The sequence below is a fragment of the Rousettus aegyptiacus genome, unplaced genomic scaffold, assembly GCF_014176215.1.
Source record: "Rousettus aegyptiacus isolate mRouAeg1 unplaced genomic scaffold, mRouAeg1.p scaffold_m13_p_17, whole genome shotgun sequence".
Lineage (NCBI taxonomy): Eukaryota > Metazoa > Chordata > Mammalia > Chiroptera > Pteropodidae > Rousettus > Rousettus aegyptiacus.
The window spans coordinates 42,503,353-42,526,329 of record NW_023416292.1 but is presented as its reverse complement, the minus strand read 5'-3'; the positions used below and the strand labels follow the sequence as shown (position 1 = coordinate 42,526,329).

The 22,977-nt window shown below is 32.5% G+C and overlaps 1 protein-coding gene across 5 annotated transcripts in view; it reads left to right on the top strand.

Moving 5' to 3' along the window:
- The window catches only part of PTBP2 (polypyrimidine tract binding protein 2), a 73,123-nt gene extending 53,357 nt beyond the window's left edge, over positions 1 to 19,766 (top strand). Inside the window, exons 8-14 of one of the 5 annotated variants that reach the window (XM_036235159.1) lie at positions 218 to 413; positions 9,629 to 9,768; positions 11,213 to 11,246; positions 11,665 to 11,757; positions 16,574 to 16,790; positions 16,892 to 16,969; positions 17,142 to 19,766. In XM_036235159.1, coding sequence (XP_036091052.1) covers positions 218 to 413; positions 9,629 to 9,768; positions 11,213 to 11,246; positions 11,665 to 11,757; positions 16,574 to 16,790; positions 16,892 to 16,969; positions 17,142 to 17,271 — 888 coding nt within the window. In that variant the 3' untranslated portion in view covers positions 17,272 to 19,766. Of the gene's footprint in view, positions 1 to 217; positions 414 to 9,613; positions 9,769 to 11,212; positions 11,247 to 11,664; positions 11,758 to 16,573; positions 16,791 to 16,891; positions 16,970 to 17,138 lie in introns of all 5 variants that reach the window. The other 4 variants (XM_036235158.1, XM_036235157.1, XM_016140920.2 and 1 more) reach the window with 4 other exon arrangements.
- The last annotated feature ends 3,211 nt before the right edge of the window (positions 19,767 to 22,977 follow it).

Genomic DNA, 22,977 nt, shown 5'->3' with positions numbered 1-22,977 from the left:
GTTGTATTTTAGGTTTAAGTAGCACTTTCTATTTCAAGAAGATATTATTTGTGAAAATTAATACATGTACAGCTGGAATAGCAAAGAGTGATGCGTAACATATTTTGATCCCTTTCCTGGTAGCTGTTATGTGCAGGTTTTCATTGTTGAGTTTAATGTCAACGTTATATCTTTTGCAAAGTTTTACTTCTTAACATTGCTTTATTTACTTTTATAGGCCCTAGACGGTCAGAATATTTATAATGCTTGCTGTACCCTAAGGATTGATTTTTCCAAACTTGTGAATTTGAATGTAAAATACAACAACGATAAAAGTAGGGATTATACTCGACCTGACCTTCCATCTGGGGATGGACAGCCTGCATTGGACCCAGCTATTGCTGCAGCATTTGCCAAGGAGACATCCCTCTTAGGTATGATTTTTATCATCTATACCACTTTTCTCCTATTTTGCCAAATGAGAAAGTGCCTATGAAACTCAGTAAGTATAATGAGTCCACGATTTTGGAAATTAAAAAATTGTGTTACATTTTATTTTTCTCAGGTGAGAAGGCATAGGAGTACAATTGGTAAAAATTTAAAGTGTCCTTCATATGTTATATTTATGTGTCTTTCACCATGCTTACCTTCTCTCCCACTCTCCCAAGTAAAAGAACAAAAGCTGTAATGAAGAAATACTGTTAAGTTCTTAATAAAACATTTACACTTTAAACTTGATGTCACACTGTCTAAGTTGAAGTCTAGGTCTAGGTCTCTTGTGCATATTCTTTAGGGCTAACCTGTTTTAATTTAGTGCTACATAGAAACAGTGAAGTGTTAACAGATAAAACGTATAATGGGAGTAAAGTGTATCTTAGCCTCTCTTTAAAAAAAAAAAATTTTAACCTGGAGAGAATTTTTTATAAAATTTTGCTATTCGTCTTAATCATTTGTATTTCGCCTTGTACTACAATGGATTTGATTCATTTAACAAAAAAAGTGCAAAAATTTGTGACTAATAGTTGATATGGTCAAGATGAGAAAAACAAGGGAAAATGTTATTTTGTAAGTAAAATGGGTGATTTATAACATAAGATAATTTACAGTTTTTCTTATTTGATGTATATGGGAAATTCTTTATTTCTGATATTTATAAAGATTATCTTTAAATTAGTTTTTATTAGATTATTTTCACATTACCTTTAAATTAGTTTTGTCTCTATGGAACTCAAGATTGATGAGTGTCAAACTAGTCCTTACAATTTACTTTCTGTCCATCAACAACAAAAAAAGCATTTTAACAAAGTAATTCCTGAAATTTATGGCGGATATATAACATTTGTGCTATCCATTTGTAAATATGTAGTAATATATGTGATGCATCTTTGAACAGAGACACCCTGATGCACAAGAGAAGCAATTGATACTTGAAATTTCTCCTGGAGACTTAATTCAGACAAAATTGGCCCTTTATTCTAAGCTTGTTCTATATCTACGTAAGCCATAGCTGTTTATCGTGACTGTATAGACGCTTTTTTGGTTGATAACATTCTTTCCTGACAAAATTTCATCACTTTATGGGCATAGTTTAAGCCTTTATTCCCTCTTCTCAGCTTATAAGTTAATATTGATTGATAGTGTATTATTTTTAAAGATAAAATTGAGTGAGACAATAATGAGTGTGACACATGGCCTTTGCTTATAATTACTACTATAGATTATTAAATTCTTTTGTAATAGAATTGTATTAAAGAGGTAAAAAGACATTTATTGAATAGCTTCTAGGTCCTAGGCATTCTACTAGGGACTTAGCAGATATAATATTTAATTCTTAACATACCAAACAAAGTAGAAGATAACATCAAGATTATATATATAGTTTTTGAGAAGTTTAAAAATTCACATGGAATTTATTAAATAATTAAAGGGTAAAATATCAAGAAACTTCAGCTAGTATCAGACATAGGACACTGAGGAGATATGTGCCTTTGCCCATTTGAGTATAGTTAGCTGTGTTTGGATTCTGGGTTACAAGTCACCTGGTTTCTTCTCCTAGGGAATTCATCACTGTTTTCCTTGTAATCTCATGGCCTTGTTAAATTTTTCAAAAAATAATAGTAAATAAAATGTCTCATTCTGAAGCCTTGGCATAACTAGCTTCTATCTTACTCTGTGCCTTTATTTTTTTTTTCCAGCTGTTCTACTACATTTTTTTGCATAAAAAGCATATGAGTAAAGTTGATCAGTTCTTATTTAATAAATTGTCTCGTGTCTTCCAGCTCTGTTGAATATTTTAATGTAATAGGTTTTTGTTTCTTCACTCTGCCTGGTAAGAAAAAGGAAGACATTCTGTGGTGAAAATATGTGAATTCATACTCCTTTACTAAATAGCTTCATCATTTACCTGTTTTAATAGTGTTGCATCTTGTTATAACTGGGTTTTTTAAGTATCCTAAAATAGTTTTGGAAAGTAGATGAGTTTATAAGTTTTAAAAATCAAATAATGAACTCTTTAGTATAATTTACAAGAGATAACCACTTTTATGTTTTGGTATATATATATTTTTTTGGTACAAAATTAAAATCACACTGTATTTGCAGTTTTGTGTTGTATCGTAATTGTCATTTTACTAAGAATTTTTTCAGAAAAATGATAATTTTAATAGTTGCATAGCTATTAAAGTATGGATACATCATACTCGTGAAAGTAACTTTGTTGGACATTTAGTCTACTTCCATATTTTTTATTAATAAAAATGGCATGTGAAAACACCCTGCACATAACTATCAAACTATTTCCGTAGGCTAAACTCCTAGAATTAGAATTATTCTGTCAAAGAAAATGTTGAGGCTACCGAATCTTAACGCAAATTCTTTTCTAGAAGGTGATGTTAATTTAAACATGAATGGTCCATGATGCTGGCTATTCTGCTTTTCCCCCCATCAGCATTGAATATTCTTTTTTTAATTTGCTAAGATCTTCATTTGATAAGAATGTCAGGTTATTTTAATTTTTAAGTGCTTATGTATTTGCAAGTCTCTGAATTGGTTGTCAGGATTGTTTAAATTAGGATGTACAGTATATGTAAAATGCATGTTTATATTTGATATGAGCTGATCCTTCAACTTTGTTCACACATTTTAGACTGGCCAATTTATGGAAAAGTATTTTTAAGTAATTCATCTTAATATTAAAATATACATTTACAGGTCATTAACGTAACTTTTTTCATACATTTGGTGGATATTTTGATCTTCATTAGGAGCCACTTACAGTTTTGCTTTTTAAAGTATTCTTCAGACATTCTTTACAGGTGCCATCCAGTATTGCTTTAGTAAGGTCATGCCTTCTGGATTGGTAACTAAATCTTTGTGTGTGTGCTCGATTCCAACAATACTTAGTCAGGTGACTTCAAAGTACAACCAAACTAGTATTGATCGAATCCATTTCCTGCTATCCTCTCCCTCCCTCTACCTCCTCCCTCACTTTCACATATTGTAGAAAGCTAGTCGTTCTTTAAAGTCCCACAGTCTTAGACTGGTCTGGCTGTTGCCTTATAGTGTCATTCCTAATTTGTTTCTCCATCCACTGCTGCTTTTATGTAAACTAGGAGTTAGCTCCGAAAGCTTGATTAGTTTCAGATTCTGTTATTTATATTTGTTTAAGAAGAATACTTTATAGGTGCTCTTTGTGCTTCATGTTGTATCTTAGCAGGAAGCATGAAACATCTCGTTTTCCCGCTTTCAGTTACTTTAGTGATGCTTTGAGATTGATTGTGGTTTGGAGTGGTAACATTCTGATTCTTCCATTGTATTTTTTTACTAATGGTTTTAGTATCCACTAACGTTGCTGCCTTAAATTATTTCATTCGAGGGGTGCAAATGTGTGTTTGGTTTTTTTTTTCTTTTTTTTTTACCCCCTAATGTACACATTCCTTCTACATTAATTAGGTGAAACAAGTTGAAACAAGTTTATAAATCGGTATAACCTAAATTCTTCCCACCTTCCCCTTTAAACTTTAGAAACTGTTGATTGTTTCTGGTTTCTGGTAGTCCACATGGTTCAAGGTAATGAAATTAACTTAGAGGCGATGAGTTTTGTTTACGTAATTATTGTTTTTTTGTTTGGTCTTGTCCAGTGCCCCCCAAAAAAGAAGGGGGTAGATGGGTAAAGAACTAAACAGAGCTAATTAAAATTTAGATATTTTTTCTTTTAAAAAATAATTCATCATATAATAAAGAGCCAGAGAACATTAATATGTTCTCAGTAAATACCAGTAGATTGTAAAATCATTTCTCTTTTATACTAATTGTGAGAAAAAAATAACCTCCAGGCGTTTTTTGTTTGTTTGTTTGTTTGTTTGTTTGTTTTGGTACCCACGTGTATGTGCAGTTTCAGCCTGTTTATTCTTTTTGAATGTGATTCTATAAGATGTACAGTAAAAACATCTTTGGTGAAAGAGTACTATCATATATGCTATTACAGTGGAGTGATGGAGAGAACTTTCATTAAACCAGACTAATTGGAAATTAATATTGTAACAGTGAGCTAATAGAGCAGTGCTTGTTTATTTTCTTAAAATACATTTAAGTGATGCCTATGTTTTCCTTTTGTGTGAGTGCATTTTTTTATTTTTAAAAAATAAGATATATTCTTTCATTGTTGTTTAGGTATTATTTAATAAATTTAGACTATTCAAGGTTTCAGTATTCTCCAAAGATGAGTGCTTTTTGGAAATTCTTTTTTTTTTTTTTTTTTATTACTCAACCATTCAGTAACCCCCAGAGGTTAGGGAGAACAAAATTATTGATATTTTCATTAGTTTGTAAAGCTATTTTCAGTTAATTGTTGTGATGTAGGCCATTAAATAGGTGTTTCTAAAAAGAAATGCTGATGAAAAAGACTCTTAAAGAAACACATATACCTGTTTTTAAGAACGGGGTCTTTTGGATAATTGGTATTGACTGAGGAGGTTTAGCTGTTTTTTCTACCACTGTTTGCTCTCTAAAAATTTGGCTCCACTCTCTAAATGCCTAGATAAATAAATCTTTTGGGGGTAGGTTTATGGTAAGAATAACTATTTAGGAGATTATTAGCTTAAAATTATCTACTTAGATTTCGCCTCTATTGCTTAGAGTACTTCATTTTATATTTTTGGCAAATACATTTGAAATACTATGGCTTAGTTAGAATGGATTTATCTCAATCCTAAAGTTTGTCTGATGCATATGAATACTAACCATTTACTGAAGTGCTTATGTATTACGGGCATCTTACTTTTAGCCCTTTACTTGTAAGTTCTCACATCATCCCTAAATAAAGTTACCCTTATTGCCCTATTTTACACAGAAACTAGGACATAGATTAGCACTTTGTTCAAATTTCCATAATTAGTGAGCGGCTAAGACAGTACTCAGAGGCAGGTAGTCTGGCTCTAAAGTCCATGCTCCTGACTATTAAACAATAACATGTCCTGTAGATTAGCTGGGCCTTTTAGCCTGTTTTTTTTTTCGTCTACGGAGTTAATGTAGAATAATGTCACACATGTAGTAAATATATAAGTCCTATACTTTTAACTTTTTTTCATATACTAAGATATTTTCTGTTGCCATGATAGTTTTTTTTTGTTGCCAAGTCCATTCAGTGTTTAATCTGGTTATTTTATGATTACAGAACCAAAAGTGAGTATTGTTTATATATCCATTCAAAATTGCCTCCAAGTAGGAATACACACACACACACACACACACACACACACACACACACAACATGCAAGCCAAAATAAACTGAATTTATATCTTTTCACAAAATATATATTAAAACCTACATACCAAAATCTTAATCTTGCAAAACCCTAATCTATAATAATCCGTTAATAAGACCAAAATAATTTCAAATACACAAACATGCTAGAAACATTTCCCAGAAATAATAAATTACGTAAATTTTGAAAGTATGTTACTAAATGCTATAACACCAAAATACAAAAAAACAAACCATGTAATTAAAACAATGTGTTATCATGTTCAACATAAACAAATTAGAAATTTTTGGTCAGAAGTCACATGAAAATACCTGTACTAATTCAATGTTCTGTAACTTTGGTTTTCTTGTTTTATTTCTGTTTTGAACATCTAAGTAAGAAACTAGTTGTGAGATGCTTATTACTTTATATGTGCATTCTTCAAAGTGATAGTTCTTTGGATTATCGAACTACCTTCTATTTTCCTATGGCTGAATTTTAAACATAATAATTTTAAGTCTTTAAAATGTCTGTTTTAATGGTAAACATTTACAATGAGGAAGTATGTATAATCGCTAAGAGTGTGATTTCAAATCCAGACATCCTGAGCTCAATTTCACTGTCTCAGTTTCTGTGTTTGTATATGACAGCATCCCTGTGATCAGTGGCTGTTGCGAGAATTAAATATGTTCATGCATTCAGTGAACTTTGCACAGTGCCTGGCATTAATGAATGCGCATTTCGTGTTAATAATTTTTTTTAAAGCTAGCTTTAGTTCTGGAATTGATTATAATAGATTGGATCAAGAGGATAGTGGAAATGTTGGGGTCTAGAAAAATACAGAGATAGTTTTTATCATCATTGTGAGAACCATGAAGGGATTGTTATCAAGCTCACATAGAAGTTTAGAGGCAGAGATGGAGCCAGAAATAAAATAGTCCATAATCTTTTCACCATTCTATATCTTTATGAAGGAAAAAAAAAAGGGAGACAGGTGAGAAGGGAGGACCTTAGAAGTTGGTTGAAAAATTTGAGGGAATTTGGATCTCAGTATTACAAGATACTCGTTGAACAAAATGGGGTTGAGAGTAAGATACAAGACTTGAGTCTGGTGGCTATTTTAGGGAACTCCAGACTAGGAAATCTGCTAATATTGGATAGCAAAATGTTTGTGGAATCGGTTTGGGTTTGTGTGTGTATGTTTTCACTCTTAATATTACACAAACCCAGATGAGAGCATATCTAAAGTATAATTAAATTTATCCAAGTCTGGTGTTGGAGAGCATTTCAGGATTAGTAGGAAGTAAGCCTACTAATAAAAGCCAGCAGTGGTTCATTGATTTTGTGGGAGTAGGAGGATTGGGAAGCTGAAAAAGAATGAAGTCAGGAAAGGGGATTTAAATGTTAGGAACAAATGGCAGAGAGAGATGGAAGGGAGGGAGGAAAGGGAGAGGAAGAAAAAGATATAGCAAGTGAACTTCAATGTGAGATACAAAGTTCAAGAGAACTCTAGCAGGTAAGTAGGAGGAGGTACAGAGTACAGGTGATGGTTTTAAGAGTTAAGTTATGTACAAAGAGAATGCTAAGGAATAGCTTTTTGAGATTATTTTAATTTTGGTAACTAACGATAATTAGTTCTTCAGTTAAATTTTTCCGCCTTAGTAGGCCATGAGAATTATTGCTTCTTGCCTTTTAGAATTGACAATGAAACGAGAAATTAAACTGATTTTAATTTTTTATTGTGAAAAAGAGCCAGTCACGTGGCTTTGATGGATTTTTAAAATACTTTTTTTTTGTTATGTCAAAAGGAATTCGAGAGTTAGTGTTGAACTTTTTTTTCTTCTGTATGCTATGTTTTGCAGTTGGCATTTGTGTGTGTGCACACGTGTGTACAACATGCACATGCCTGCCCATATACCATCAACTGGATCCTATTAAAACCAAGGAACTTAACAGAATTTTAAGTTTCTTGTTCTTACTAAAAGATAGCCAATTAAAGGCAGGGAAACAAGGAATGATTTTACAGTGTAATGCCTATGCCTACATCTGGAGTTTCTGCCACTGTTAAATAATCGTGTTGTCAATTAGTTGGATACTATGTGCATGCAGCAAAAGCTGTGGGAAAATATGGAAAAGCAGTGTTTAAGAGGAGGGGGTCACTTTCTAAGAATGTGCAAACAAAAGGTGAGTGCATGCCTAGGAGTTAGGATTATATCTTTATACATGACATTGCCATCAAATGAAGATACCCACTGAATGTGAAATGGAAACAACCTATAAAGCGTAATGAGAGCTGTGATGTTTAATGTGGAGAGAAGTTAGTGATGCCATGGAATAGCTTGTTAAAAGGATACATACTGGTGGATCCAAAAATGCACTAAAAGGCTACTGTGCATTAGTAAATAGTAGACACAAGAAGCTTCTATTTTAAAATTAGATGCTTATTTCTGGGATTTAGTTTAAAAATAAAATGGGTGAGTGAATGGAACAAGATTGACCATGATCTAATAATTGTTTAACCAGTGTAATGGGCACCTGGGGGTTATTATTCTAATCTCTCTGCTTTTGTATATCTTGAAAATTTTTCAAAACAAGATAAATTCTAAGGAAAGTGGATAAATGGGTAATAAAAAGGGGTATTCTAAAACATGGTGTAGGCAGAAATGTATAAATTCATCCAGAGCAAGAATGTAAATGAGAAAAACATCATTCCACTGGAATTCTCAGAATAGATAAAAAAAATTTATTGAAGGGGAAAAAATTTTAATTAAAAACTAAGAGGTTTAAGCAGTTGTGAATCTTAAAGAACTCTTCAGACTGACAGTGAGAGATTGTGGTAGTTTCTAAAGTAAAAAGATAACAACTTGGCAATAAGGTATCTGAAACCAAAGGTAACTTCACATCCCTGTGACATACACAAGAAGGCTCGAAAGAAAAGAAGAAATAAAACGTGAACTTATGGGACTACAGTGCTAAGGGCCAGTTCTACCCAGGTATGTCATAAATTAACTTCATTTAGGTTGGATGTATGTTTTCTTTATTATGGAAATGAGAAGAACATATGTCTTTAGTGAACCAATATTGAGAAATAAGTTGGTATGTAAGAATTTAAGAAATGAAAGGATTCTGAGTTCATTGGTAATTGAAAAGTGGATAAAAGAGGCTGAGACAAAAGAATTCTCTCTAGAATAAATGACTGAACTATCTTAACAAGACTGTGATGTAGAACAATAAGAAGAAGAAAATATTAAAACTGGTAGGCAAAAGATAAGAAAATACTAAAAGAGGAAGTCTTATATAGTGATGTTCTCATTCTACTGGGGAAGTGTATTTGAGAAACTTGTGTTCACTATAACTACTTGAGTGTGGAATTAAGACAAACAGAATTGGTAAGATTTTCTTTAGGTCTTTGAATTAAATAATAATGTTCAGAGTGATTCGTCTATAGGAACTGATGGACTTATTTACTATATTTGTTTCATAAACTGTTTGATTTCAAGTGTGAATATATGAAGAAGATAGTACTTGTATAAAAAAGTGAGTTACTGTTGTCGAATATGCCTTTTTAAACCATGGAAGTGAATTTTTCAAGTCTCTTGGAAATATATTCTTTATGCTTTGTTTGCTTTTCCATAGGAAATGGAATATTTTATATTTAATTTTTAACATAATACAGGTATGTACCTTAGTTCTAATATTTAATGATTTCAGTGAAACCAGTTATTTTTCTCTAACTACATGTCAGCAAGCCATTTTTCTAAATGTTATAAAAATTAATTTTCAGGAACCGTTTGGAATGGTCAGCCCTAAGCCATGCAGCCATCGTGCTTAAATTGGTTTTGTAAATGACTTGTGTGTATTTCGTAAAATATGCTTTATTTTAAAATTAGGGCTTCCTGTTGCAGCTGTTCCAGGAGCTCTGAGTCCTTTGGCTATTCCAAATGCGGCTGCGGCTGCGGCTGCCGCTGCTGCTGGCCGAGTGGGTATGCCTGGAGTCTCAGCTGGTGGCAATACAGTCCTGTTGGTTAGCAATTTAAATGAGGAGGTCAGTAACATAATTTTCCAATGTTTATTCTTTAACTCCATTTCATTTGTGAAAGTTTTTCATGTTTATTTCATTTTGCACTTGCCTTTCTGTTTATGTACATTCATTAGTCAAAGTATTTTTTTGTATGTTTCTACTTCTGAATAAAATCTTTGTACATGTTTAAGTAATACTTTATTTCCTTAGACAGTCATATCTCTATATAGATATATATATATATTTTAACTTAACTACCTATTTTTCCTAAGAAAAATATGGTGAAGTACCATAGTTTGGCTTTTTATCTTTTTGTTGTTCTCAAAGGCAAATGTAATCTAATTTGCAGATTTAACTGTAAAACAGTTTTGCTCTTTGCATTTTCTAATTATTTGCTTGTTCATTTCATGCTTATGTGTCATTGCATTTTTTTAAATCTTATTTTGTGTGAACTACTCTAATACATTTTTCTTTGAAGGTTCTTCCAAAGAGCTTGACGAGGCACTCTTCCAGTTTTTCTTAGTAATTTTTTCTTTGCAGTTATTAGTTATTGTCTTCTAAAAATATTTTTCAACTTTATCCCCCCCCTTCTTGTTCAGTAAAATTTGTTATTTTCTTTAGTTGTACATTTTATGTCTGGTATATTTTATTTTGATTGCTATGAAAGCTGTTATGAAATGTGGGAAGCTCAATGTATCAGTTTACACTGTCTAATTTGAATATTTGTTTCATTTTTAATTGGCCTCTGTTAATACGAACATTAAGCTTATTTTATCATTTAATACTATTGTCATTCAGTTCTGCATGCCAAAATGTTTGAATCAGAGTGCCTTTGTTTTTCTTTTAAGAATTTTGCCTGCATTTCATAACCAGCCATGCTTATGCAGTTAAAGTTCAAAGTTAAAAATTCCTATGCATGCTTTCCTTCCCCATGTTGAGATGAAATGCTGTAATTTACTCTTTGATATAGATGTACTTTACCCATATTTGTCTTGGATGACTACATTTTACTCAGTTTTTCTTGTACAGTACATAAACCAACCATTTTCTGACCAAATTCCTGCATTTCCTATGTACTGACCTATATTTTATTTTTTTTTTGTTCCCCAATTCCTTATTTTTTTCTTCTGCATTGCTGTTTCCCTTCCCCATTTCATCCTTTTCCCCGTGTGTTCACCTTCCCTTTCCTTGTCTTTCCCCAAATGCCCATTCCCTTCCCTGTCTTATCCTTTATTTTCCTTGTCCTTGTCTTCATTCCCTGTCTCCATTCCCTATGTTCATGCTTCTGTGCTTGAACAAATGTTCCTCGGACCAACTTGCCCCAATTAACCGCCTTGAACCATGATCCATGACCACCTCACCATTCTGCGGGAACCACCCTTCGTTATGGATGATCTGTTCATCTCCGCTCTTCCTCGACTCTTCTCTCTTCTTGTCTTACGCTGCTTGCTCTTCTCTCCTTCTAAAGATGGTTACGCCCCAAAGTCTGTTTACCCTCTTCGGTATGTTATTGTTAGCACTATACTTTTATTATTGATTTGATTTTTGTTTCACCTTAATTCTTATTTGTAGCTAGCACTTTGGCTTAAAGTTGAATAGTAAATCTTTTGCTATTTTTCTTTGCTATTTAAAACTCTCCATAGACACAAAATTTGTTTTAATGCATGCTGATTTATTTTGCATGGTCTTTAATTTAATATCATTCACATAGCTTTGAGGGTTTATCAAAAATTATTCTTTTCAAAATTCACTGTTCAAAATCTTGATCTTTCTTTATTCATTTGTGAGAATGATGAGTTTGAATGAGTGATCATGTTGCTGTCTGAATGTTTCATTAATATGTCAGAAAGATAATCTTTAGCTGACTTGAACATAATATTAATTCCATTTTTGGATTACCTCTCTGTGGCTCTAAAAAAGGTGTTTATGGAGATGTGCAGCGTGTGAAGATTTTGTACAATAAGAAAGACAGTGCTCTGATCCAGATGGCTGATGGAAACCAGTCACAACTTGGTAAGAATAAACCATGTGTTACCTATACATCTTCAGATCTGATGTCAAGTACATAATATGTATCTGTGAGTAAAATAAAGCCCTGTACATTAGTAAGAAACCATTTTTTTTTAATAGCCAGGGCTCAAAGTATCATGTTAATTTTCATATTTTAATGTAAGTAGTTGTATATGATAAACATGTTAGTATTTTTCTGCTATCCTCTTACTATTTCTCATGCTCAATCTAGTGGGAAAGGGGTTTGGTTCCAAAACTACCATAACAATTTTACATAAGAATTACGGCATATTGATATTATAACAATCTTCAGTTGTTTTCATTTTTGGTTACTCCCTGTAATGGAAGTTAACTGTTCATATGGTCCATGAAATCCTGACTAATGCCGTGTTATTTTAATTCTAACGGCATTTTTAAGTATTTGGTTAAACTTAGTAATGGAAAAGTGTACATGGAAATGTATTTTAAAAGATACTAGGTTCTTTGAAAATGAAAAACCTGTGCCAAATACACCATTAGACCCTTTTGGAGTCTTAAAGTGTTTACTTGAGTCAAGTTAACACTTATTATTTAGATAAATAATTGGTGATTTTAATTAATATCATTTGACTTCAGACACAAAGTCAAATCACATAAATCTAGAATATAACTGCATACTCCCAGGGTGATTGGCTGTAAATATCAGTATGTTCTTCGCATATAATTCCATTAATTGAGATTCAGGAATGATAGTGCCTCATACTGATTGTATTCACATTGTTACTTTGAAATTTGCCATTTCGATGTAAGTACTGGTATATTTTTACTATCATATCCAGTGAGACTCACAAACTAACATGGTATACTGGATCTTTTGGCCTTTGGGGTTATACACAAATTTGAATTGCAGGGATTTTTACCAGCCAATGCGATAGTTCAGACTGTGTGTAAAACTTCATACATCTGGCTTTCCATTTTTTAAAATAAAGATATGTCTATAAAAGTGCTAATCATGTCATAGATGCTTAGTAAATCTCTCCTTCTGCTGCTTGTGTATACTTCTGTACTCTGGTGAGAGTGGTGATTGCCATTGTTTTTATATACATTGTAAATAGCATTTTACAGTGTTTCATAGTTAAAGCATGCTCAAAGTTTTCATTTTTTTCCCTTATCACCATGTGAGCTGTGGGTGGCATCGCCCTCATATTATATAGTCATTGTGGTTGAGAAGTACCTGAAGTAGACTTAAACCAAATTCTTCTGAATAATTCATTGGTTTTATATGAGGACTAGTTTAAATAAGTGATATTTTAATATTTATTATACATTAGTCTGCTAGGGCTGCCATTACACACACAAACCACAGACTGAGTGGCTTAAATAACAGAAGTTTATATTCTCACAATTCTGGAGACTAGTCCCAGATCAGGGTGCCCACAGACTCAGTTTCTGGTGAGGGCTTTCTTCCTGGCTTGAAGGTGGCTGCCTGCTTCCTGTATCCTCATGGCCTTTTCTCTGAGCTCTCTAGTGTCTCTTCCTCTTATTTTAAGGACAGGGTCTTATTTGGATTAGGGCCTCACCCTGATGACCTCATTTAACCTTTAATTACCTCCCTAAAAGCCCTATTTCTAGATAGTCACATGCGCAGGGTGAAGAGCTTTAACATATATATTTTGGGAGAATACATTTCAGTGTGGAAGAATACTTATATTTGTAAAAAGCCCTAATTTTTATAAGATTTTTTTCACTAAAGCTTTGACTTACTAGTAGCATCATTTATAGTTTTTGGACTAATGTAGTGGCAAATAACTTATTTCTCATTGCTGCTAAGGTAGATTTTGCTATCAAAGTTATTTTAATGAGTATTTAAAATAACAAAGCTAAATGATAAAGTACTATGCAAATTAGAATGTGATGTTTTGACAGAAAGTTTTAATTTTAAGAATGTTATAAAACCAAGGAAAGAAGATAATAAAGGCAACATTCTATAATGGTATAAATAGTGGAGAGAAAAATAACAGCAAATACTTGGGTCCTTTGAAAAGACTAATAGACATGTGGATGTCGATATTTTTTAAAAATGAGAGAGGCAAGACATTTTGAATTACAAAGGGTATTAAGTATTGGTAAGCTATATTTCCATATATGTAAACTCCTTTGTTTATAAATTTTTTGCTATCTTTTAGCTTCTTATTATTCATTAATGTCTTCTTCAGAGATGGATTAAGAGAAAGGTAAAAAATTGTATTCAACCAAAAATGTCATCTCCACTGTGCAACATTGACATTTACCTCCTTTATCATTGATTGCTTTGTCCATTTATGCCATTATTTTCTTGGAACAGTAAGATTTTAAGATACGAGTCCTATTATTTAAACTTGATTCATTTTAAATTAGTAATTCACATCTTCTTTTGCTTTATTTAATCATTATCTGTACCTCAATTTTTGACTTTTTTTTTAAACCCTGATATTCTACTAAAGAACAAAATAGAAACAAACTCACAGATACAGAAAAGATTTTGATGGTTGCCAGATGGGAGCAGGGTATGAGGGATAGATAAAAAATGAGAAGGGATTCAGAAGTACAAATTGGTAGTTACAGAATAGCTATGGGGGATGTAAAGTATAGCATAGAGAATATAGTGAGTATTAATAACTGTACAGTGTCAGATAGATACTAGATTTATAAGGCTGATCACTTTGTAAGTTATATAAATGTCTAATCACCATGTTGTGTTCTGAAACTAATACAATATTGTATGTCAATGGCAGTCGAAAAGTAATTATTAAAAGTGGGCGTGGGGACTGGTATTTTAATTACTCTCCCTCCGCCTCCACCAAACCTCCATCCACTAGATCATTTCAGATTCTTTTGTCAGCAGTCAGCTGACTAGAATCTCATTACCTGGCTACTTCTTCAGGTAGCTGTTCTTTACTTTGCTCACTTTTAATCCCATTTCTCCACCCATCTCTTTGTTACTGTGCCTAGGACTTTTCATTATTTTTATTCCTGCCTTTCAGTATTTCAGAGCTCAGCTTCCAGTCTTTTCATAACTTTTCAAAACCACACTAACACAACTTTCTGATGACAACCTTGGTCTGCTTCTTAATATTAGTTTATTCTCCAGACTCATTGCTTAGGACAGATTTCATGTGAGGAAATAGCACTTTATCATAAGAAGTTCTTTTCACTTAGAACAATAGAACTATAGAACTTAAAAAGATTTTTAAATTCAAGTAAGTTTTATTATAAAAGTGTACCATCACTATTGATAATTGAGTTGATTTCATAAGCGTAAGTGTAAATTTATATGTGAGATGCAATGTAAGAAAGTACTAAGAAAATTCAGGCCTGAGATGATTTTTTTTTCTGTTAGTCTCAGTTGAAAATCTTTAAAAAAAACTATTACAGATATATAACACTGTCATAAAGCAATCAAAGAGTAAATTTGTTTTTACAAATTAGGGAAGTGGCAAGTGAAAAAAAGTCACTTTTGATTCTTTTATAAATAGTATCTTATACTTTTACAGCATATTCCTTTTCAGACCTGTTTTATTTTAACTGGTTTATTCTGTACAAGTAAGATTTACAAATTCTTCCTGTCTCTTGTGTCAGACTGTGTACTGTAGTGTTCTAATCAAGTTGAAAACATTTTGAAAGTAGTGATTCTGTTCTCAATTACCTGTTCTTCCACATTGCCTTTCTCTCTCTGCTATTAATACTTAATACTTTGATTTGAGTAGTCAAATCAGACCTTCAATTTAGCTAAACTTATGTGACTTATGAAATGATCTTTTTAGTTGTGACTAGTGAATAAAAAATAAAACGTATAACTGTTCTCTAATCTCAATCTAGTTCATTTAGTTTTAATAACCCAATTATTACCTCAAGAAATAGCTACATAGTGTTCTGTATTTAGGTGCCTTGCTGTGTGTGGGGTAGAGATGGTGGTTCCCGCTTTCATGTACCTTATAGTCTAAAGAAGGATATAGATAATTAAAATAAACTGTGATGAATTTAAAAAGAAGGGTATTACATGGGACTATCTAGTGAGGTTCTGAACCTTTCCAAAGGATGGAGAAAGGCTTTCTTAAGGAAGTAACAGTGAAGGATGAGTAGATTAGGAGCATAATGAAGGAGATAGATAAAGGAGACAGGCTAAAGAGAAGTAAAACAAACATTTAGTTTAAGGGAATATATTTCGTACAGCTAAGCAGAAAGTGTGCAAGGAGCATAGTACTAAGGTACCATAAATTCCATGAGGACTGGGATGGTACTTGTCTTACCACTTGATTCCCAGCACTAACAAAGAGGTTAGTGTTGTACATCGATACATGACATAATCAGGTTTGCATTATACAGAGGTCATCCAGCTGCTGTGTATAGAATGGATTGGAAAGGTAGAAAAGAATCAAACAGGAAGACAAATTAGAAAACTGATTGAGTTATCTGGATTAAAAATAATGGCATGATAAGTGGACAAAATGGAGAGATGAATTTGAGAGCTGATTAAGGGGCAGAGTATCATAGGACTTGGCAATTGAGATGCGAAGCAGAAAGGAAAAAAGAGTATAGATGAGTATTAAGTTTCTTTCTTGAGCATCTAAGTATCTAATTTCTCAGCAGAGTTGTCAAGGAAGAGAGAGATTCATAATCTGGATTTTCATTCTGTGAAAGAAGCTTCTGCGCCAGAGTGCCTTGTTACCAGCAGTTATTAGAAACTAATGACTTACTTTAAAATCAGAGAAGTTATATTTTTAAGTTATTCTAAAATAAGCATTTTTGCTTTGAACTTTGTTAACATTTTTTTAATAGGCTTTTTTTTTTTTTTTAATAGCCATGAACCATCTTAATGGACAGAAAATGTATGGAAAAATTATTCGTGTTACTCTATCCAAACATCAGACTGTACAACTACCTCGAGAGGGACTTGATGATCAAGGGCTCACAAAAGATTTTGGTAATTCCCCCCTGCATCGTTTTAAGAAACCTGGATCCAAAAATTTTCAGAACATTTTTCCTCCTTCTGCAACCCTTCACCTGTCCAATATCCCGTAAGTATTAAAGCCGGAGTTTATTAAGGATATACATTTTAGGAATACAATGTAAAATTTATTATTAATCTTTACTCTTTGTTTCCATCCAATTTTCCTAGTCCTTCAGTAGCAGAAGAGGATCTACGAACACTGTTTGCTAACACTGGGGGCACTGTGAAAGCATTTAAGTTTTTTCAGTAAGCAAGCTTTCTTGTCTTTAAATTAGTGACCGGATAAAAAAGTTCTCCAAGTAGTTTTTATTTTTTTGTTGTTTATAGAAATTTTTGATTCTGGAATGGGCAAAATTCAAGTATTTAAACCTTTCCTAATTTTTGTGAAGGATCTAATTTTAAAATTTTGTTTCAGAAGAGATCACAAAATGGCTCTTCTTCAGATGGCGACAGTGGAAGAAGCTATCCAGGCCTTGATTGATCTTCATAATTATAACCTTGGTGAAAACCATCATCTGAGAGTGTCTTTCTCCAAGTCAACAATTTAAAAAAGGGGAGATAAAGATTAGAGGTGAATCACATTGTTTGGTGTCATCACCTATTGACTGTTCAGAATAGTCGGGACCAGAGTTTGATTTTTTTTTCTTGTTTCCTTTTTTTTTTTTTTCATGCTGTTATCATTCCTTCGTTCTAAAATGAAATGGCATATGTAAAGGCAGAGTTATTAACTGCTGTATTTCATCTGTTCTATAGGGAAGCCATTTTTATTGTCTGTTTAAAATTTCAGTTTAATTTTACTTTCCTTTTTCAACTTAGTTGACATACGTGCCTTAAAAGGAAAACTAGTGTTGCTATTGTGCATTTACTAGAAAAAAGGAATTGGTTGTCTAGGGCACATTGTTCTATGGGAATTACAATATGTTTAGGCAGGGGTGTGTAAAAAGGTTAAGTTTTTGTTTCTCCTGCTTGGAACTTATTTTGAATTATTGGCTTATCACATTTATTTCTGTTTAATCAAATAAGATACAGGATATTGAAAGAATAAAGCAGCATTCTTTTAGTTTTTACTATCTTAGGCTTTGCTTTAAAAAAACATTGGCCTTTTGTATCTCACAATTCTGGTCTAGATTCAGTTATGAATGTAGGCATTAGTTAAAATTAACAAGATGCAGAGTATTAATTTCTCAAGACAACAAAGTGATTTCTGTAAGTTTGAGCCCTATGTGGAAAGCATTGTGGAATCTTAACCTTTTTGTACACACTCTTGTGGGACGTATCATATAAATGTCAGCACTAAGTAATGTCTTGTTTGTGGCTGAATATTTTTCGTAGATGTTTTTGAAGTTGACATGACTTATGTGCATTTAAATATATATTGCCATCCTTAGTTTGTAATTAAGATTTGGAATATGGTTGTGGATTTCTGAGCATGTGAAGACTGGTCTAGCTAGTTCAGGAACTGGTGCATGTATTTTTCAAAGATAAAGAAAGTGTACTGCAAAAATTTGCAGGAAGATTAATTTTGTGGCAGTTTTCTAAAACTGACAACCAGGTGGGACCAAAGTTTATGTGCCTTTAGTCTTAATTTACCTTGCATTGTAATATTCAGTTTTAATAAATCTTCAAAATATTTTGTATTTAGGAATAGATCTGACTTTAATAAAAACATGGCTCAGAATCTACAGGTCAAATTAATTTGAACAGTTCTTGTCAATCTGAATTGTTGATTCTGTTTAAATGACCAATACTTTTTTGAAATTGATGTACTTAGTTTCAAGATTCATAGATTCTGTTATCTATGTAGACAGAATGGTCATGTATATTTTCTATTAGTTGAGTTTTTACATCTTTAGAAATGTAAAATTCAGTATAGTTTGAAAGCGGCACAATTAAAAATTAATTTTCTAACAAAGTTGGGAGGTTTGATGGTTGTTTAATTTCCTTTTGTGTGTACTCTGCTTACCTCTGTAGCATGCTCAATAAACACTTCTGTAGCTCTGTATTCACCTTCTGTCTTTCTCTGCTGCCTTTTCTCTCTCCTCTTTGTTTTCACTCCACTGTGCTTCTGAATTCATGTTTATTCTCTGCCAGGGTGGGAAAGGAGTAATAATATTATAATTCCATGGCTTTATTCCATAAATAAACCGAGATGCTGTGAAAATATACCAGCGGGTTTTTTTAGTTTAAAAGATGGTGACTGCTTCCCAGGAGGACACAATTAACATTTCCCACCCTGATATAATCTGCTGCTTTAAAGACAGAACTTTTATTGTAGCTCGTTAATTCTCTCTATCTCTTTTGTTGTTGTTGTTGTTTTTCTGGTAGATTTATGCAGTAATCGATCTTTTGGATTTGCCATGCTCTCTTGCTGCAGTTTCATCTTTCATCTTTTGTGTCTGCTAAAGATCTCCTACTAATCTTAGACAACCCTTGTGAGTTTTAACAAAGGGTACTTGATGTTCTTGGAAAGAAACATTAACGAATCCTCTGCTTTTGCATCAGGTGGGAAGATATACATACACATTTAAAGTATTTTAAAACTTAAGGGTAATTTGTGACGTTATGACTTTCACTTTTTAAAGGAGTCTGATTCGGATGCTATTTGTATTAAAATAATTTAGATCACTTTTTTCAAACAGGTATATTGGTGTTTAGAAAACTTCAGTTATACATGTTCCTTACATTTATTGTGTTACAACTGACAATGCAAAGTGAGTTTGTATGAGGAGGGAGTGAAATGGAGATCTCTCCCTTCTGAAGTCAGGTTCAGAAAACAGAAATGGGTACAGAATTGAGTGAAATTGAGCATACATAGGTGTTCCTATTTCATCTAAATATTCGTAGGAAATATGGTTGTAGAAATTCTCAGTTTTTATAGTTATTCTTCACTCTCCTAAATATATTTATTCCCTTTAAGTTAATCTTTTTTTGTTTCAGATTTTGCAAATAAAAGAATAAATGTTGAAGAAGAGTGTCAGATAACTCACATTAAGGACAAAAAAAGTGTTCAAAGATGCAGAAAAATAAAAAAATAATGAACAGATATGTACTTACTACTCTTTCACCACCTAACACTGTCCATAATTTACAAGGCCGTTTGGACATTGATAAACTCCTTATCAAATCACATGACATTTAACTACTTTTGAGGAGGTTTTTAAATCAGTTTCTTTACAATAGTGATTGAGTCTCAAGTTTCTTTCAAGGTAAAGATGTACAAAGTGAAGGAGCTATCGTTAGTATTTAAAAAGCTAAATTTTCATGTAAGATCCTTAAATACGAATATACCCTTTCTAGTTTCACATATCTACCCTTCTTGCAACTTCTTCCCATTTCAGTGGACAAAGTATTTGGCGTCTTTGTTTTCATCCTTTTATTTGGTGTTCATGTTTAGGATTTTTCAGTCAAGGAATTTTAACTTATGTTTCAAACATGCAAAAAAAATAGAAGACTATAACACACCCCCGTATTCACCTTCAGTTATCAACTTATATTTCTTGTTGCCTCTACCCTCTACTCATCTTTTATATTAATGAAAATCCCAGACATAAGTCTTCAGACTTCCTGGCATATTTTTCTTACAGTATTTTATTCCTGGTCATAGTTGCTCTGCTATAATAATATCTGGGCTGGCCTAGCTTATCAGCGATACCATTTCTTCAGATCCTAGAACCTGGCAATTCAAAATGCAGTCCCCAAACCAGCAGCAGTTAGTATCACTTGGGAACATATTAGAAACTCAGTCTCTGGCCCTATCTCTGTTCTGCTGAATCTACATTTTGATAAGAGTTGCCAGGTGTGATTCATTTGGACAGTAAAGTGTTGAGAAGTCCACTAATGAACTTTTTCAGTTCTACGAAAATAAGCTTAAAAGTTTTTTTTTCTTTTATTCCTGAGCCAAAATCATTTTATTGGTAATTTTAAGTTATTCAAATGTATTGTGGTTAACACTAAAATTAGAACTAAGAAGGATCACAAACTATATATACATATACATGTACATATATATAGTTTTAAACTTTATATTTAAAACTATATGTAAACTATATATATATATTTAAAACTATATATATATATATATAGTTTTAAATATAAACAGTTCCAGAGAGATCGAATAAATAGTTTAAACAACATTTGTAGTGAGTGGCCAGTAATTAGAATATAGTTGCCTGAGTCTCCAGTCCTCCAAAGTATTATACTAAATAATGGAAATAGAGATCTGTTGTTCATAAATTAAAACTGTAACATACAAGTTAATAGGTAAATAGCTGATCACAGAGATTAATATGATTTTTTATTTAGTACTGAACATCAAATTTCACCTGACAGAGAAAGACCTTTCATGTGAATCGACTTTTTTAAAAGACTGTAAATGTACACTCTTAAGCCCTATGTCTGTTATATATGGTAAAATGATAACCTTGGGTCATTTTAGTAAATAGCATTTTTATGCACTGAATGTTCCTTCAGTCCCTTTCCCTACTCCACTTGGATAGCATAGTTTTATAGTTCAAGTACCTGAGCCTTGCTGAGTGATGACTGATACTCTCAGAGCTGTGGCATAGTATGACCCACATACCCTTAGCATAGTTTTTAATGTTCTAAAGCTAGTGGTTTTTCTGTCACCCTGCTTACCACCCCCATTGCTGTGTCTCAGCCTTGTTGCTTTAACTATCCATCACTTTTGCTGTTTCTCTCTTCCTTTTTCATTCATCTTCAATGAAGTTCCTTGCTCCTGTGACATTTTTATAACTATAACCAACCAATTAGATATTTATATTTCTGATTAATGAACTGACAAATGATAATGCATTGTATGTAATATTCAGATGTTTTGGGTTCAGCTTAAGATCCTTTCACCTTTTTTGTCTTTTTTTTTTTTTTTTTTTTTTTTAACTTTTGGGATTATAGCAATACCAGATGGTTGAAATTATTAGTGGAACTCTTTAGAAACCTGAAGCAATAATGTGGTCAACTCCAGCGGAGAGGAAATTGTCAAAGAATTATGTTCAGGACTGAGCTCTTTTAAGGGACTTGTAAAATTCTAAAAGGTGATTCAAACTCATTTAGTTGTGATCCTAGACATTACAGTGCATGTGTTCAAAGAAGTAATTACTGGTATTTTTTAAAGATGTACGTAAAGAGCTTTGGGGGAGCAGTTGTCTCTTTCCTAAGTTTGGAATTTATAATATACAAATATTTTTTATTCTGTAAAAAACATAGGCATTACTATTAAACTGAACTTTATTCAAACCTTGTAAGTTACCCAGTACCTGTGAGACCTTTAAAGGCCTTTTTCTCATCTGTAGAATGGAAATATCTACCTCATATGTTCACTGTGAGGATTATGTGAAATCCAGTTTTGTTCCATCAGTTTTTCTTTGCCCTTGGTTGGGAAGATAGTTGGCATTTTGTTTATAAAAGTTTTTTCTTTCTAAATGTGAATTTAGACATCTTATACAAAAGATAACTTGTTGGACACTTGCTATATGCATTGTCAGGAATACAAAGATAAACAGTATAGTTCTTCTATAACAATTTGAAAATGCAAATTTATTCCAACATCTTTGATATATATTAGGCAACAGTTTATACATTACATGAATTTTGCATTTACTTATATATACAGTTCCATCATGAGAAACTTATGAAAACAAAACATACAAGATGTACATGTGTACATTTCAAACATCTGTCAGCTGCTTCAGTCCTCCACCTTAGCCACACCTATCCACATCTGGTGTTTCAGATAACCTTCCTATACACTTCACAATAACTCACAAGCTGGAGTACTTCAAACAACCAAACTAGATCTTTTGCAAGACATTTTATAGCAGTATTTATATATTTCTTAACCAATTAACATGTAAAACAGCACCGATGTTTTTCATTGCTTCTATTTTTGTATCACTGGTGAAGTTTTTGAGTGTTGTGCCACTAATCCTAATTTTTCCCATAAGCCCAGTGGTTTTTATTGTGTGATTTCACATGGCGTGGCAGTTTCTGGAAATGCATACATTGTATTATAGAACTATCTTTTTACAAAGAGCCTCTAGTATAATTCACATTATGACAAATAGTATATAGCAGAATAATGTGACATTAGACATCAGAAAACATCACCACTTACTGATCAGAGTAGCTTGAACAAAGCATGTTAAGTTATCTGGACCTATTTTCTCATCTATGTTCTTTCTGTTTTACAGGGTCATTTTTAGTTTCAAGTAAGATGGTTTATGTAAGAATTTTATGAA